General features: G+C 43.2%; 1 protein-coding gene across 1 annotated transcript; it reads right to left on the reverse strand.

Moving 5' to 3' along the window:
* Positions 1–4,159: 4,159 nt before the first annotated feature.
* LOC112267261 (heterogeneous nuclear ribonucleoprotein R) lies at positions 4,160–9,061 on the reverse strand. The gene is made up of 11 exons (XM_024445508.2): positions 8,943–9,061; positions 7,864–8,030; positions 7,647–7,765; positions 7,367–7,489; positions 7,133–7,246; positions 6,760–6,936; positions 6,352–6,487; positions 6,049–6,254; positions 5,710–5,862; positions 5,509–5,618; positions 4,160–5,410 (listed from the first exon to the last, which is right to left on the reverse strand). The coding sequence occupies exons 1-11, from the start codon at positions 9,044–9,046 to the stop codon at positions 4,858–4,860; spliced, it is 1,962 nt and encodes a 653-aa protein (XP_024301276.1). The 5' UTR covers positions 9,047–9,061; the 3' UTR covers positions 4,160–4,857.
* Positions 9,062–19,099: the final 10,038 nt, after the last annotated feature.

Consider the following 19,099-nt stretch of genomic DNA (forward strand, 5'->3'; position numbering starts at 1 on the left):
AACTCAAGCTTATGGCAAAGTCAAATGTGATATAGCGAAGCACCGGAGTGAGCTGGGTGTGCAATTACATCCCGAAACGGACGACACAAACAACTGGATTTGTTATCCCTTTCATGCCCTACCTCCAGTGCACTTACCGTTATATAAACAAGAGAGCCTCATCGAAATTTAATCAGAAGCCACTGGCAGATTTCTGGAGAGGGCTGCATTCAGTTTCTTGCCTTGGCAAATCGCGCTCTAAAGACACTGATGCCCATTGTAAACATGTACCTATGTGAGAGTGGATTCTCAGCCTTCACTAGCATGAAAACTAAATACAGGCACAGACTGTGTGTGGAAAATGATTTAAGACCGACTCTCTCCAATACAACCCAGCATTGCAGAGTTATGTGCATCCTTTCAAGCACACCATTCTCAAATCAAATCAAATTTTATTTGTCACATACACATGGTTAGCAGATGTTAATGCGAGTGTAGCGAAATGCTTGTGCTTCTAGTTCCGACAATGCAGTAATAACGAGCAAGTAATCTAACTAACAATTCCAAAAAAACTACTGTCTTATACACAGTGTAAGGGGATAAAGAATATGTACATAAGGATATATGAATGAGTGATGAGTCGCGGTTTTGTCTCACCAGGGTTATGGTCGGATTCGCGTTTATCGTTGAAGGAATGAGCGTTACACCGAGGCCTGTACTCTGGAGCGGGATCGATTGGTAGGTGGAGGGTCCGTCATGGCCTGGGGCGGTGTGTCACTTGTTCAGTTTATGTCTCAGTTGTTGAGTCTTATGTTCATACAAATATTTACACATGTTAAATTCACAATTTTTGATAAACAAATAAGGTTTTATATGTCAGATGGCTAAATAAAGAGCAAAATTATTGATTAATATATTATTATTTGTGCCCTGGTCCTATAAGAGCTCTTTGTCACTTCCCATAAACCAGGTTGTGATAAAAACTCACACTCATTATTATGTTTAATAAATGTATCGTATAGTGTGTGTGTGGCAGGCTTACAATGGTGGCAAAAAAAAATTGAGAGTGCGCTGACCCTGGTGCTAGAGGGGGTTCGCAGCTGGAGGTTGAATGTTTGAAGGGGTACGGGTCTATAAAAAGTCTGGGAACCACCCTTCCAGTACATTTAAAAAATTACAAATATTTCAGTGTTTTCAAACGACCACCATTCCCGAAGTGTTCATATCTCTGAGATCCAAATGTGTTTGTACTGTATATTTCTTATTCAATACAGGAAAGAGGAAGACTTTGGTTTTACAGCTTCATGATAGTTCTGTGAAAGTATCCAGACCCCTAGACTTTTTCCACATTGTCATGTTACAGCCTTATTCTAAAAATGGATGCGATTGATGACGGTATAAAACAATCTACCCACAATACCACATAATGATGAAGCAAAAACATTATTTATATTAACAAATGTATAAAAAATAAATGTGATTATAACATTTACATAAGCATTCAGACCCTTTACTCAATACTTTGTTGAAGCACCTTTGGCAGCGTTTACAGCCTTGAGTCTTCTTGGGTATGATGCTACAAGCTTGGCACACCTGTATTTGGGGAGTTTCTCACATTCTTCTCTGAAGATTCTCTCAAGCGCTGTCAGGTTGGGTGGGGAACGTCACAACACAGCTATTTTCAGGTCTCTCCAGATGTTCGATCGGGTTCAAGTCCAGTTATTGGCTGAGCCACTCATGGTCATTGAGACTTGTCCCCAAGCCACTCCTGCGCTGTCTTGGTTGTGTGCTTAGTCGTTGTCCTGTTGGAAGCGGAGCCTTCGCCCCAGCCTGAGGTCCTAAGCGCTCTGGAACAGGTTTTCATCAAGGATCTCTCTGTACTTTGCGCCGTTCACCTTTCCCTCCATCCGGACTAGTCTCCCAGTTCGTGTTGCTGAAAAACATCCCCACAGCATGATGCTGCCACCACGACCATAGGAATGGTGCCAGGTTTCCTCCAGACGTGAAACTTATGAATACTTATGTAAAGGCATAAGGCATCTGTTGTTTGTTAATAAATGTGCAAAAATTAATAAAATAAACTTTTTCACTTAGTCATTGTGGTACTGTGTGTATATTGAGTTTAAACAATTATTTTATCAATTTTAGATTAAGGCTGTAATGTAACAAAATGTGGAAAAAGTCAAGGGGCCTGAACTTTCCGAATGCTCTGTTCTGTATGCTATGTTGTTGCATTCAGATACAAGGGGAGCTTCTTCTTAGCTTTTTTCTTTGTGTGTTTCTCAGGGTTATTTTTATTTTGGAATATTAATTACAATGGAAATCCTATGAACTTTTATCAAACTCAATGTACACTGAACAAACTTAAAGAATCATGTAAAGTGTTTTCCTCATGTTTCATGAGCTGAAATATAAGATCCCAGATGCATATCTGTATTCTCAGTCATGTGAAACCCATAGATTAGGGTCTAATGAATTCATTTAATTGACTGATTTCCTTATGAGTTGCTCCTGCAGTCAGAACACTGTCGCATTAGCATAATAAAGAATAAATTGGCATCAAAATCCATCTGTTTCAGCTAGACTTGTTTTTTTCCCTATAGCCTGCGTCTCACTCCACCACCTCCGCCGATGTCGGCCTTCCACACCTAAGGCGGAAGGTGGTCTAGCTACACCCCGGAAACGGGTCTTCTCACAAAAACGCTTTGGGCAATAAACTACTATTAAATACGGAACAAAAATATAAAATGTAACATGTCAAATCAAATCCAATTTTATTGGTCACATATATGGTTAGCAGATGTCAATGCGAGTGTAGCGAAATGCTTGTCGTAAAGTGCTAGTCCCAAATTGTATGAGATTAAATAAAAGATGGAAAACAGAAAGGAAAATGCCACACACTGCTGCTCATGCTCCCAGGTGGTTTTATTTATAAAAAACCTGTCGACCCTTAGGTCTTCATCAGGCACCCCAGAAATGTTCCAGAACCACAAAAAGCTTATTCTCTCAAATATTGTTCACATCCCTAGTAGTGAGCATTTCTCCTTTGCCAAGATAATCCATCCACCTGACTGACTGACTAGTGTGGCATATCAAGAAGCTGATTAAACAGCATGATCATGACACAGGTGCAACCTGTGCTGGGGACAATAAAAGGTCACTCTAAAACATGCAGTTGTGTCACAACACAATGCCACAAATGTCTCAAGTTGACGAAGGGTGTAATTGACATGCTGACTGCAGGAATGTCCTCCAGAGAATTATATGGTAATTTCTCTACCATAAGTCACCTCTTTCATTTTAGAGAATTTGGCAGTACGTCCAACCCGCCTCACAACTGTAGACCACATATAACCACGGCAGCCAAGGACCACTACATTCGGCTTCTTCACCTGTGGGATCGTCTGAGACCAGCCTCTAGGACAGCTGATGAAACTGAGGAGTATTTCTGTCTGTATTTGCTGGACCTGGCTCCCAAGTGTGTGGGCCTGTGCCCTACCAGGCCCACCCATGGCTACACCCCTGCCCAGTTATGTGAAATCCATAGAATAGGCCCTAATTATTTCATTTGAATTGACTGATTTCCTTATATGAACTGTAACACAAAAAAATCTATGAAATTGTTCCATGTTGCATTTATATTCTTGTTCAGTATAATAGCTCACCCTTTTGTAAAGGAACACAGTTCAGGTTGAGTTTGTTCCTCATTCAAGCGATGCTGCTCTCCCTTCACCACCTGGATGAGTTGGAATAAAAGGAGAAAACAAATACAAACAGTGATATAATGGGACCAAAGATGTTTGCTCTGAGCATTTATCTATGGAAATACTGAAGGGCTTGAGGGGTCATTGCTACAGTGACAAAAGACAAACGATTAGCATCACTGACATTACTTATGATAATTTGCTAACAACTTTTAACCCTTTGGAGATTATTGGTCTGTAATAGCAAATCACTGAGTAATTGCGCCTCATGGTGTTTGAGTGGAGGTGAGCTGCAGCTGAACCAGGAACTTCAGGGAAGTGGAATGTATTTGAATTCTTGGTTGTTCTGGTCTTCCAGTTTAATCCAACGTAAAAGATTAAGGTAGAAAAATCTACATTGTTGTACAAACAAGCTGCTATGGTGTTACTAGATCATAAGAGTGGCATTTCCTGAATAAAAAATACAATTAAAAAAATAAAAGAGCCAAAATGTTTTTATTCAGTCATTCATACATTGTTTGTGCGCTGTCATAAATTCTTCTGGTATCTGATAATTGAAATTTGGTCTCTTGATTTATTCCATGAGCAAAAAGCTGAGAAAATCTTGTTCCAAATGTGAAATGAGATAAAATAGAAATAGACTAAATACTGAATGACAACATTAAATTTGATGGCATCTGGCAATTTAATAAAACAATCTTGTTGAAACGGAATAAACATAAAAAGTTATGAATACAAACAGAGAAACTTCAATGGCTTCCCAAAGAAAACATAGGAAGTTATTGTACCAGCAAAAAAAAGAATTTACCTCTAGAAATGCTAGACAACACTTTTAGGTAAAAGTGATTTGTGTGTTAAAACATAAGTCCCATGTAACAGTAAGAAAGGATTCAGCAAAACAGTTACATTCACATCTATAGGCCAAAATACAATTCTAGCCAATCAAGCAGATTCTGGGGGTCTGACCACTTTTCTCTCTCAGTGATGTTTCTTTTCTTCGTGAGGGATAGAGAATAAAAAGTAAAAAGAACTGCAGCCAAATGTTTTTTCGGGGGTATTTCTGTTGTATTTTTGTCAAATGCCTTTTTCATGTGTCTTCTTCATTACCTTAAACATAGTTACGGAAATAGTCGCCACCTTGCTGCTGGGCGATGGGCTGAGAGCCCCAGTTCTGCTAGTTGGTCTGCCGGCGCTTTGAGTCAGGCTGGTTGAAGACGTCTGCCTTCCTCTTCCCGCCCCCATGGTTCCCCCTGGCTTTTCGGTTACCGCGGCCCCTCTGTGGCTGGAAGGGTCCCCCACGGGCCCTTACTCTGCCATCCCTGGGCCCTCCAATGGGTGGACCCCTCTGCACATAGCCCTGTGTGGGTGGTGGTCTGCGGTCCCTGAGTGGGGGTAGGCTTTCCCTGCTGGGCAGTCTGCCATGGCCCCTCATGCTGTACAAGTCCTCGTAACTGTAGTGGGGGTCATCGTAACCGTAGTGGGGGTCCTCGTAACTGTAGTGGGGGTCCTCGTAACCGTAGTGGGGGTCCTCGTAACCGTAGTGGGGGTCCTCGTAACCGTAGTGGGGGTCCTCGTAACTTCTGCGGGGGTCATGATAGTCAAAGCCGTAGTAGTCATCGTAGCTGTTGTAATCTGGGGGATAGGCGGCATAGTCCCCGCCCCCTCGGCCACGGACCCTATCTGGTGGAGGTATGCGTGGCGGTGGGTGGTTGTAATCGGCATCATTCCTGTAGAAAACATATCAGCTTCAATGTAATCCCATGATGGGAGATCTACTCGATAAGATAATAGATGTTAGTAAATCCCAGTCTCTCTGTGGCCTCACCTTCGGTTTCTGGTGGCCTGGCGCTGAGCATTTCGAGCCTTCTTCCTCTTTGCCATTCTTATCTCAATCTCCCCTCCTCCCAGCTCCTTCCCATTCATTTCTGCCATTGCCTAAGACAAACAGGAAAATTGTTACATAGCCGAAACAAGGTAAACCCCCCTCCCATAAAAAACAGAAAACAATGAATATGTTTTAACCCACCTTCACAGCTGCGTCCTTGTCTTCAAAGTGGACAAAGGCGTAGTCTTCTATCTTATTCAACCGGTCCACTTTGCCAAAAGCAGAGAAGGTCTTCTCCAGTAGCTCCTCTGTGACGGAGGCGGCCAGCTTCCTGACAAACAAGACCTTCACCTGCTGACTCACACGGACATCAAAGTTCAACTCAGTTTAGAAAAGTATAAATAAAAGCACAAGTTGAATAAAAGACAACAGAAGTGGAACAAAGAGGGGGTAAAACAAAAACAAGAGATGGGGAGAGAAAGAAAGAAGTGTGAGAGAGTGAGTGAGATCCACAAAGTGAGAGCGAGAGAGAGGACTCACCTGGGCCAAGGCACCCGCATTGCGCTCAGTGACCGGGTTGGCCCACTCCACAGTGACCGGGTTCCCCCACACCATCACCGTGTCACTCATGAGGCAGAGGCGGGCCTCGGCTGCAGACTTGTGGTCCTCGTACTCCAGGAAACAGAAGCCACGGTTCTTCTCCTTGTCATCCGTCTGGGGGTAGAGGATCACTTCCTGAAGCCCCTCTGGAGGAAGAAGGAGAGTCACATCACTGATATCTGACCAATGATGACCCACAGAACATAAAACAATGTAAACAAAATTGGTCTGCACTTAACTGACCTGTGACTTTGCTGAAGTCCTCCAATATATTCTCTCTGGTCTTGTTTTTTGGGATTGATCCGACAAACAGCCTGTTGTTTGCTACGGATTTGCATACTCCAAGGTATTTCCGAGACCGGATTTCATAGTTGTCACACTGAAAACAAGAGTAGGGGAAAGATGACATTGTAGTGTTGAAAAGGGTAGCTGAAAGTGGTCCGACAACTGCTCCAATTAAATATGTATCACATCTTGGGCCGGTTTCTCAGACACAGATTAACTCTGACCCTAGACTAAAAAGCACACCCAATGAAGATTCTCGATTGAAAGCTATTTTTAGTGCAGGACCAGGCTTAATCGGTGCCTGGGAAACAACACTTTGGTTCTTAGACGATAAACTAAGACTATAGACTGGCTGCAGGAACTTACAAGTTTCACTGCCTCAGTTGCTGCATCCTTGCCGCAGAAGGTGATGAAGGCGTATCCCCGGTTCTGACCCGAGAGGGGGTCCATCATTAACCTCAGGTCCCAGATTGGGCCAGCCTTCTCAAACAGAGGCACCAGCTCATCTTCATACAGGTCCCTGGGGATCTTTCCCACAAACACCTAAAGGCAGAAAACAGAGCCTGAGTGAGGGTTACACAATGTGATCGGGGAATAGAAAACTTTTCTGTTGACATTCTTGGAGCCACAGTCTTGCAAACTAATTTATCTTCTCTATAGCAGTCAATGGCTTTGCCACGATGACCATGACCCTTTCAAATAATGTTACTTGAAAATGAAGCAACTCCAGCAGCTTTACCTCAGTTCCAATCCCAGGCTGTGCTCCTTTAAACACTTCCTCTGGTGGGGGTCCTCCGTATTTCCTCTGTTCGGTGGTGACGTCCAGGGTGTATCCTGTCCGCTCCAGCAGAGCCTGGGGAACACAGACATTAGCATAACCACTACATAACTACACAACCTGAGCAGGTGTACAGACACACACAGGAAGTTCTAATGACGCAACTGAATGAACTTTCAAACTGCTGCATTTTACCTTGATCTTGGACTCAGCAGGACCCTTAGTGGATTCTTGTACTTTACTTCCTTGTACTTTACTTCCTTGTTTTTCCCTCTGTCTGTATGTCTTCATAGCTGCACAAAGAAAAGCACTTTTGTTCTGGAAATTAAACCACAGCAGAATTGCTTTATGTATTGGTGTTATGAGCAGAGGAAAAATGATAGACCCCTCAATGTCAACTTCTTAGACTCGAAAGTATCATCATTAAAACTGACTTCCATTCATTCTCATTCATTCAGCTCCCCCTGTAACTCACCTGCACATGAGATAGGTCACTTTCTTTGAACTGTGAGAGTACAGAGAGCGCTCCCTCTTCATTCAATGCCCGCAGAGCATCGATGACCCCCTCTTCTAGGTCAGCGTACGCCAGCAACCCTGTGGGTACAAGACAGATTACTACTATTACAAACTGGCCTTTCATGGAACCTCGAGCAACATTGTGTATCTTTAGAAAATAGATTAGACTGCCCCACCGGTTGAGAATATGTTGTCGAGACTCTCAGCCACGTTCTGCCGCAGTCCAGCATCGATGAGTGTCTGGTAGTTCTCTGTGTGCTCGCCTTCGGCCACGACTTCCATAAGCTCATTTTCCTCCTTCGTTAGGGAAGAACTATCGTTCACCTCGGCAGCAGCCATTCTCCTGGGAGAAAGGGGAATAGAGAGAAGATAAAAACAGAATTTCAGTTAAAATGTTGCTCATTAGAACATAATATTTTACATTATAATCTAAAACACATATTGTTTCAACTGCTTTTTACAGATCATGACACTAGTAACTTGTAGGGAACACAAACGTCCCCATTTCTAATATGCATTAGAAATGGGGACGTTTGCAAATGCTGTCCTGCTGCAATAGTTACTCCCATCTAGCTAACCCCCCGAAAGTACTCAACAGTTTGCAAGAATATACCGTTATGCTTGTTAACGCTGCAGCTCAGTGTAAACAAGCGTAACGGAACGGTTGGTATCTTCTGGCAATCTTAACAGTTTGTATCTTTCAGATGGTAGCTAAAGATGTTGTAAATGCATCAGAAATGCTTAAACATTCATTTCAATGCGAACAACCGTGGTCTGCAATAACAAATACCTGGAGACAAGTTAAAGGTACGTTTATATCGGGGACAAGCTAGCTACAGTAGCTTGTCAAGCCAAAGTACTGTATATAAAATGTCGCGCTAGATGGCTTTGCGGTGTTTTTCTTGACTAAGCACCGTCCCGCCCCCTTCCACCAGCCAACGTTAGCTAGCTAAAATACTGGATTGTCACAACTTGGAACTTTCACATCCAACCAAATAATCGTTTTAGCGTTAGAAATACCGACATAAAAAAAACACAACCTAGTATCAAGATTCATAAGCTTGGCTACGCAAATAGCTAGCTAGCAGGGCTAACGTTAGCTAGTTAAATCCAAGGCCTGTTAGCTTGCTGGACACCTTTCAGAACTCGAATAAACCATCCGCCAAAAGAGGTGAACAATTAATAGTTAACATACACTTACCTATCTTTTCCAGGAAAATAACACTATCGAAAAATATATTTTTTCAGCAATTACCCGAAAGAGTGATCCAATATGGTAAATATAAATAAGATGTTTGAGAAGAGTCGAAGCGAGAGGGATTTACTTCTTCTTCGATGGGGTTTAACGGCGGTTGGCATCCAATGTTAATTGTGCATTACTGCCACCAGCTGGACGGGGTATTGAATGAGCAAATTAAAAAATTTATTAATTAAGCAACTCCGGGAAAGATGGAAAACGACATCATACAAAATAAAACGCATCAACTAAAAAACATCTTACATCAATCACAGTCCACTTCAAAATACATCCCTACACAGGCTACATTCACCAACAGGATTTCTTGCACCGCCTTGGCTGTGAAATCATGAAGACCCAGAAAACGTTCAGCGGCATTCACAATGACTCCAATTTTCTTCAAATTATTCTCCAATTGTGCTGTACAGTTTGACCATTGCAATAAATAATACAAAGTCCACCTTTTTAACATGTAGCATTTCACTATCCCTCGGTTGATGAGAAACATTCACAGGTCGTGGTGGCTCTACTACCATTACTTCTTCCCCGCCACTCGTTCCTTCCAATTTTCTCACCGCCTCCAGATAGGACACCCTTGCAACCTCATTCTCCTTCACCCTAACAAGGCACACCAAAAATTCAGGCACATGTTCACCTCCACAGTTGCAGCATTTCCCTTAATCTGGCATATGATATTCTTCCCTTCTGCACACACTTGACATAAGACCAAATATTTTTACATGAATGACACTGAAGGGGCTTGTGCACAAAAGCTCTTACAGGGTATCTCATGAATCCTAACTTCATATGTTCATCAAAGAACAGTAGCATGGATGAAGTTAACTTCTTTACTCCATCCACCATACAGGTCAATCGACGTGCACCAACCACTCCATCGATGTCTTCAGTTATATTGTTTGCATTTATTTCTTACACCACCCCAGAAATAACCCAATTGATTGGCGCCCTGCTACGAAAATCCATGCAGGAAGCGTTCCACTCCGCAGACACGCAAAACAATCGAAATGAGACCACTTCTTGTGACTCTCACCGACTACACACTTTCTTCCAACACATTCCAGATTTTCCTGGAGACGTTAAACGGATTTCCAAGTAGCATTGATTCAAAACCCTGACTCCAACTAAAAACAGGTCTAGCAGTTCCCTATTTTCCAACATAGCTTTTACTGCTCGTTTCCCTTTTTCTTTGTCACTGTAACCCACTCATTCTCACTTTCTGTACTATTAGCTTCACTTGACTCACTAGCAGTTCCAAACAAAACCTCAATTTCCCCCATCTTCCTGGTCCCCCCAAAATCTGTCCACGAAAGACTTCTTCTATGATATAATGGCGGTCCGCAAACAATCGTTTAAGTAAATGCTATTAGGATTGTTCAGCATGCCAACAACCATTTCAACAGTAACATCTGTTACCCCAATCTCTCTTTTGCAGTCTCCACAATAACCTTCAACCTGGCATTTCTGCTTTCCACAACCCGGGAAGTATTGATAACCTTACCAATAAAAGCTATTCAGTCAACTTTACTCATTATCAAAGTGACTTTTGACACCACACATTCATGAGAACACGATTTCTGAACAGACCTCCAAAACATGCCAGGACCAGCAGAAACACAAGCCCCAACATTAGGTCCACTTCCTACAGGTGCAGCCATGGAAACTCCATCATTCCACACTGTAGTTTCACCAATCTGTCTTACAGACTCTGCATACGATAGATCATGACTAATTCTATATCTCTGAGCCTCTCTCTGCACCTGGCATCCACCAAATGCTGCACCATGTCCCCCACACAATTACAATACTTAACCTTCACATTACTCCCATATTCACTGTAAGAATGTTCCCCTCCACATCTCTTCCTTCCTTTACAATGAACAGCTACATGTCCCATTCTTTGGCATTTAAAACACCGCAATGGGGATGGGACACATTCTCTGACATTGAAACTAAGGAATCTTATCTGTACTTACCCCAGCATAATCTTCTCAAACTTCAGAAGCACTGATAGGCTTTCACTTCTTTGAACTAGTCCATTCCTGTACTCCGTGTTCACCCATGACTGTGACCAAGCACGCCTCCAAAACCATCCTTAAGTTTGCTGACGACACAACAGTGGTAGGCCTGATCACTGACAACAATGAGAGAGCTTATAGGGAGGAGGTCAGAGAACTGGCAGTGTGGTGCTAGGACAACAAGCTCTCTCTCTATGTGAGCAAGACAAAGGAGCTGATCGTGGACTACAGGAAAAGGTCTGAACAGGCCCGGGGCTGTAGTGGAGCGGTTTGAGAGTTTCAAGTTCCTTGGTGTCCACATCACCAACAAACTATCATGGTCCAAACATACCAAGACAGTCGTGAAGAGGGCACGACAACATCTTTTCCCCCCCGGGGACTGAAAATATTTGGCATGGGCCCCCAGATCCTCAAAAAGTTCTACAGCTGTACCATCGAGAGCATCCTGACCGGTTGCATCACCGCCCGGTATGACGCTACAGAGGGTAGTGTGTATGGCCCAGTACATCACTGGGGCCAAGCTTCCTGCAATCCAGGACCTACTGTATATACTAGGCAGTGTCAGAGGAAGGCCCCCCAAAAAATCTAAACCAGTCACCCAAGTCATAGACCCTTCTCTCTGCTACAGCACAGCAAACAGTACCAGAACACCAAGTCTAGGTCCAAAAGGCTCCTTAACAGCTTCTACCTCCAAGCCATAAGACTGCTGAACAATTAATCAAATGGTCACCCAGACCATTGACACCCCCCACCCCACCCTTTATTTTTAGACTGCTGCTACTCACTGTTTATTATCTATGCATAGTCACTTTACCCCTACCTACATGTACAAATTACCACAACTAACCCCCGCACATTGACTCAGTACAGGTACCCCGCGTATATGGCCTCGTTATAGTTATTTTATTGTGTTATGTATGTAGTTCATTTTGTAAATATTTTCTTAACTCTAGTCCTTGAACTGCGTTGTTGTTTAAGGGCTTGTAAATAAGCATTTCATGGTAAGGTCTACACCTGTTCTATTGGGCGCATGTGACAAATGACATTCGATTTGACATATTGTTTCAGCACAGCTGTTGCTACACCAACTTCTTCTCCATTTCATCCACACTTTTTATTTTTTTATTTCACCAGGTAGGCCAGTTGAGAACAAGTTCCCATTTACAACTGCGACCTGGTCAAGATAAAGCAAAGCAGTGTGACAAAACAACAGAGTTACACATAAACAAACGTACAGTCAATAACACAATAGAAAAGAAAAATAGAAAAATCTATGTACACTGTGTGCAAATGTAGAAGAGTAGGGAGGTAGGCAATAAATAGACCATAGAGGCGAAATAATTAGAATTTAGCATTAATACTGGAGTGATAGATGTGCAGATGATGATGTGCAAGTAGAGATACTGGGGTGCAAAAGAGCAAGAGGGTAAGTAATAATATGGGGGTGAGGTAGTCGGCGTGCTATTTACAGATTGGCTGTGTACAGGTCCAATGATCGGTAAGCTGCTCTGACAGCTGATGCTTAAAGTTAGAGAGGGATATATAAGACTCGAGCTTCAGTGATTTTTGCAATTCGTTCCCGTCATCGGCAGCAGATAACTGGAAGGAAAGGTGGCCAAAGTAAGTATTGGCTTTGGGGATGACCAATGAAATATACCTGCTGGAGCGCATGCGGCTGCGGAGTGTTGCTATGGTGACCAGTGAGCTGAGATAAGGCGGGGCTTTACCTAGCAAAGACTTCTAGATGACCTGGAGCCAGTTGGTTTTTATTTTAATTTTATTTTACCTTTATTTAACTAGGCAAGTCAGTTAAGAACAAATTCTTATTTTCAATGACGGCCTAGGAACATTGGGTTAACTGCCATGTTCAGGGGCAGAACGACAGATTTTTACCTTGTCAGCTCGGGATTCGATCTTGCAACCTTTCAGTTACAAGTCCAACGCTCTAACCACTAGGCTACCTGCCGTCCGTTTGGCAACAGATATGTAGTGAGGGCCAGCCAACGAGAGCATACAGGTCACAGTGGTGGGTAGTATATGGGGCTTTGGTGAATAAACAGGTGGCACTGTGACAGTTTTACGAGGGTATGTTTGGCAGCATGAGTGAAGGAGGCTTTGTTGCGAAATAGGAAGCCGATTCTAGATTTAATTTTGGATTGGAGATGCTTAATGTGAGTCTGGAAGGAGAGTTTACAGCCTAACCAGACACCTAGGTATTTGTAGTTGTCCACATATTCTAGGTCAGAACCGTCCAGAGTAGTGATGCTCGTCGGGCGGGCGGGTACGGGCAGCAATCAGTTGAAGAGCATGCACTTAGTTTAACTAGCATTTAAAAGCAGTTAGAGGCCACGGAAGGAGTGTTGTATGGCATTGAAGCTCGTTTAGCACAGTGTCCAAAGAAGGGCCAGATGTATACAGAATAGTGTCGTCTGCGTAGAGGTGGATCAGGGAATCACCAGCAGCAAGAGCGACATCATTGATATATACAGAGAAAAGAGTCGGCCCTCCAATCTGACACACTGAACTCTATCTGAGAAATAGTTGGTGAACCAGGCAAGGCAGTCATTTGAGAAGCCAAGGCTATTGAGTCTGCCGATAAGAATTGACAGAGTCGAAAGCCTTGGCTAGGTCGATGAAGACAGCTGCACAGTACTGTCTTTTATCGATGGCGGCTTCTCACCGCCATTTCTGACTCCTCGGCTTGAGTAGTCACCTTGTCCATCAAAGACTCTAATGTTCTAAAGACAGTTTTCAGAAACTGGATGTGACGACCCACAAAATACTTATTCTTATGTGATTTTTAATTTGATTTATTTTCCCCCTAATTTCGTGATATCCAATTGGTAGTTGCAGTCTTGTCCCATCACTGCAACTCCAGTACGGACTCTGGAGAGGCAAAGGTCAAGAGCCATGTGTCCGCCGAAACACGACCCTGCCAAGCCGCACTGCTTCTTGACACATTGCTCGCTTAACCCGGAAGTCAGCCGCACCAATGTGTCGGAGGATGTGCCTGGCCTGCCACATGAGTCACTACAACGCTGGGTGCCGCCTCATGGGTCTCCTGGTTGCGGCCGGCTGCGACACAGCCCAAGATCGATCCCGGATCTGTAGCGACACCTCTAACACAACTCTGACCCTTGTCCCCTCGACCTGCCTCCCTCACACCGGACAACTCCGATTCCCAGCAACATTGGCACCCCTACAGTTGACACACACAACTTGTTCCACCAAAACGACACATTCCTCTGTCCCATGCCGTCCTGCACACTTCTCACATCTTGAAATCTCCCTCCTACACACTGCTGCAACATGATCATAAATGTGCCACCTGAAACACAGCAGTGGGTTCAGCACAAAAACTCTAACAGGATAACTGATACTGTATATCCTAACATGACTTTGTCAGGTAAAGACTGATTACAAACTCAAAAGGACAGACAGTATCTCCTTTGTTTCACACCCTCGCCACCGGGTCTGCGTCGCACCAAACGACGGGCGTCACAAACACTGGGAATCTTGAACTTGAATCTTGAACAACTGATCCACACTTAACACTCCCTGAGAAACCATTCCTTTCAATGGTGCCCTGGTCCTAAGAGCAATGCAAGAAACAGATATTGACCTGAGTTGTGTGGCATAGAGCACCAGCTCCCTCTTGGCAGAAGAAATACAAAAAAAAACATCACAAGTCTACTTTGGGTTACCGATTTAACAGTACCCAGCTTCTTTCCCACCCAACATGATACCACATATGAATCAGCCAAAAGGCAAGGATGCACTTTCTCCAAGAATCTTACTCCCACTGGGCCAAAATAATCTTCATCATAACCATCGGGACAAGACTCTGGGATTTTCAGCACACTTGCCACCTACCCTCACTCTCATGGACCTCACCATCTGCACAATAGGACCATGCCTTATTTAGTGCTTTTTTTACGCTTTGCGGCCATCTTCTTCCGTGTGTCGACCATACTCATAATGCTGTCCTCATGGACAATGCCCATAGTCTCGGCTCCGACCTCGGTCAAAAAATGCACCTAGCTCACGAAAATACGTTTTTGTATGGAGGTCAATGAGAATCATTGTTTTCTTCTGTATAATAGCAGATTGCAAACAAGCATTAGAGGTGCATGCCGCCACTGCTGCACAGTGGTAAACTATAGAAAAAAATAACCATTCTAGGAAAGGGGGAAAAACATCATACAAAATACTAAAATAGACACACAAAAAAGCACCCCACTCCAGTCATATTCCAAAACAAGTCCCATCCCTGTGCAGAAGCAGGGGCCTGTGATGACAGAAACATTCTTTGAGAGGATTTCTTGCACATTTTCTCTGATTTCGTCTTCGTTTGTGCAGTGCAGTTCATGACCATAGTAATAAATTATACAAAGTCCACTTTTTCACATGTTATATATCAGGATCCATTGATTGTTGAAAAACCTTCACTTGTGCAGTCTCCACTCTTCTCAACACTCAAAGATAGGAAACAAACTGCACAGTCCTTATTATCGCAACCTCTGTCTCCTTCACCCTAACATGGCAATCCAGGGACTCGGCGCATGTTCGCCACCACAGTTGCAGCATATAACGTCAGCTGGCATATGATATTCTTCCCGTCTGCATACACTTGATACATGCCCAAATATTTTGCATGTATTAACACTGGAGGGGCTAGTGCAAAAAACCTAGCTTTACATGAAAAGGGAGAGATTTAGCCAAAAAACAAAACAATAATATGGACGAAGTGGGTCAGGCAATGTGCACCAATCACTTCACCTACTTCCTCAGGTAAATCATCTGCATCCATTTCATGTGAAACCCCATAGATAACCCCCCTTGATAGGCGCCATGCTTCAGGAAATCCGTGCACAAATCATTCCATTCAAAAATCTTTTTGGAGGCATAATGCACACTTCTTCTGTTCCCGCGGACACAACAAATCTGAATAAGACCAGCTTGTGACTCTCACCGACCCCACCTCACCCAACGCATCTATGACACTCCTCGTGACTTCCTCAAAACCCTCACTCCGACTAAACAAATTTAGGGATTTCTTAGTTTCCATCACAACTTTACTTATTTGGTTTCCTTTTTGTTTTTCACGACTGTAGGCCCCTCGTTCTCACTGTCTGGTGAGTGTCTATTTGCAACGTGAGACATATTTGATAGAATTAAGCAACGCGCGTTTAAGACCACATTTACCCATTGTTCTCCCTTTTTACGTCTGGTCTTAACAAGAGATGGATCACCGTTGTTTGATACTGTTTTCCTTGGTTTATTTGGCGTGGGTTACGGCCAAACAGTAGCCTGTGTTGAGTTTGGTTAATAAACCGGGAATTCATATACACAATCCTCTGTCTGGGCATTTGATCATTTATGCTCTAGCCAGGTCATTACAGTATGTTTATGTAGCACCATAATACCATAGAAGTAGAAGAATGCCCCCACCTATTAGGTCATGGCTAAAGGGTATACAGCTTTTGTTGTTGCATTTCAGCTAACCCTTTTCCTAAATGTACCTAATTCTCCTAACCTGCTACGTTACTTCTCCTAACCTGCTCCAAAATTCAAATCTGACAAAAGATGTAGCCCATCTAGTCAAAAGCCACATGATTTCACATCCTCCAGCCTGCCTTCCATCTTTGAAGATAGAAATTCTGTGCAACATCAGAATCTATATCACAAAGAGATTTGATGAGTGTCCACAGGTGCTGCGTAGAGATGGTCTGACTGGGCGCTGTTCCTGGGAAGCTAAACGTAGTGGGAAAGAGTTTCATATAAGTGTGGCATATAAAAACATGAGCAGGGTTGGTAAAGCCCGTAACTGTTTGCTTGCTTACAATAACAAATTCTGGCACCTGAGACTCATCAAACTGGCACAATAATGAGAGCATGGTCATACCTGTCCCCTCTTCCTGCCGTGACAGAGATGGGGTGTATCTGAACAACTATCTAGTCTCCTCTGACACACTGCCCCACCTGCACAGATTCCACTCCACCTTCACTGAACCCCTCTATCCAGCATTTTCAGTCAATGACTACTCATCAGTGTCCATGTGCTAGGTCTAGAATTGGCCTAGAGATGGGGAGAAAGGATGGTGATTATGAAAGTTTACTAATAAACTGCTGTTCTTGAGTCCATGACAGAGATGGTGTTTAGACCATATCCTGTTCAAGGGGATCAGTTGACCTAGAAGATAAGGCAAATAATGCACATTTCCATGTAATGGTTTGAACATTTCTGTGTTCTGAATGACCTCGATTCTCAATATGTTTGTGTCTCTGAGGTCAAGTTTTTAATCCCAAACCACTACACTTCTAACCCCAGCAGGTATTGGGATAGAGAGATAGGGCACACAGAGATAGAAGTCGATATACGAAGTCAGCCATGCTTGACTTGCATCGCAGCATCTGTCTCCAACTTTTAATGAGACACCAGGTAGAGAAACGAGACTTCAGCATAGGGAAGAGGCTGGATTAATTCAAACAGACATCTTGTTAGACTACAGCTCTTCTCCAAGGTAATGGTCTGCTGTGTATTTTTGCCGCATCGTGGATAGATAAAAGGAAGGGGTATGGTGCGAGGTGCTGGAGTCTCTCAGCTTAACCTTCTATATTTCCCACTGCAACGCCGGCGTGATTTGTACTTCTAACCCCTTTTAAACATTGTGTGTTTGAGCTACATACTTCTGGGTTGTACCATTGGATTCATCCATTTCTTCTGCACCAGCTTTGTCAGTGTGATTAACGGGGGCCTGGCTAGAGCGCTGTTTGTGAGACAAATGCGGATCCTGATGGGGCGAATCCCGATGGGCCCCCCCGAGCCTTTTTTTTAAATACAAAAACGTCCGTAGAGTTATCTAAAAGCTATCTATGAAAAGCTGACTCTCACGAACATGCCTTTGATGCTCAAGTGTCGTTAGAAGGGGTTCAACTACATAGATGATCATAGGAAATCCAAGGACATGTCTATAATAGTGTAATAGGATCATAGTTGCTGTAATAAACTCGTGGTCACTGACTAGTTGGATATTAATTTACCACTGAGCAATTTCTGTACGTACAACATTCATAGAAAATCATTTTAAAAACAGGTTTTTGCTTTCTCTGACATTAGTAACAAAATAAACTAACAAATGTAACTGTTTGTCAAATTGTTTTGTCCTACTTGTATCCCTGGTTTTCCTAACAATAAAATGGTAAACCTCTGAGGCTAAATATAAAGGGCTGTACATTCAGCTAAATGAAAAGCAGATAAATGAAAAGCAATATTTGTTGGGGTCTCAGGTTTAATAACCTTTTCAATGCTCTTACATTTATGGAGATAGCTGCTCATTAAAAAACACCAATCTACACAGAGGATTCACCAGTTTCAGCTTTAATGTGCTGTCTTATGCAGCTTCTAAGCTTTTTAAGGAGCACATTCTTAGATCATGTTCTTTCCCTTATCATCCTTGCCTACCCTCAGATTACAGGGAAGAGTCAAATCAAATTGATAGATTGTGACAGGAGGCCAATTTAGCATGTCTAATGATACGGAATGGGTCGTATTTTCAAAGGATTTTCCTGAGGCTGTTTTACATGAGCCCTATGCAGTCAATTACTGCTGGACAACAAACTCAGATATAACTCCTCTGTTGTGTATAAAATAGGCTAGGTCTATTCCATGTTAAGTCACAGATACTATCAAGTTCAATCCCAACATATTAAGGATAGCTTCAGACTTGTCTTTCAGACTCAAATGTACAATCTCTTGTACCTCACTGAAGGACACATTCATAGCACCAGTCTCTCAATGTAAAGACCTTGGGCAACAGGGACATACAGTACCCTTAGGGGACAGTAGGGACTCTGTGCTCTTCAGTGTTCCTAGAGGATGTCAGGTGACTACTGCTCTATCTGCATTACTGCACATGGGTAAAGGTACACAATGCCAGCAAATAGAGCAAGGGTATTCAACTCTTACCCTACAAGGTCCAGAGCCAGCTGGTTTTCTGTTTTACCCAAATTAGTTGCACCCACCTGGTGTCCCAGGCCTAAAGCAGTCCCAGAGTAGAGGTGAACAGTGGGGGGGAGAAAAAAAGCAGTGGAACTGGCATCGAGGTCTAGAATAGAGTTTGAGGGGACTAGAACAAC

This window comes from Oncorhynchus tshawytscha, linkage group LG14 (assembly GCF_018296145.1).
Source record: "Oncorhynchus tshawytscha isolate Ot180627B linkage group LG14, Otsh_v2.0, whole genome shotgun sequence".
Lineage (NCBI taxonomy): Eukaryota > Metazoa > Chordata > Actinopteri > Salmoniformes > Salmonidae > Oncorhynchus > Oncorhynchus tshawytscha.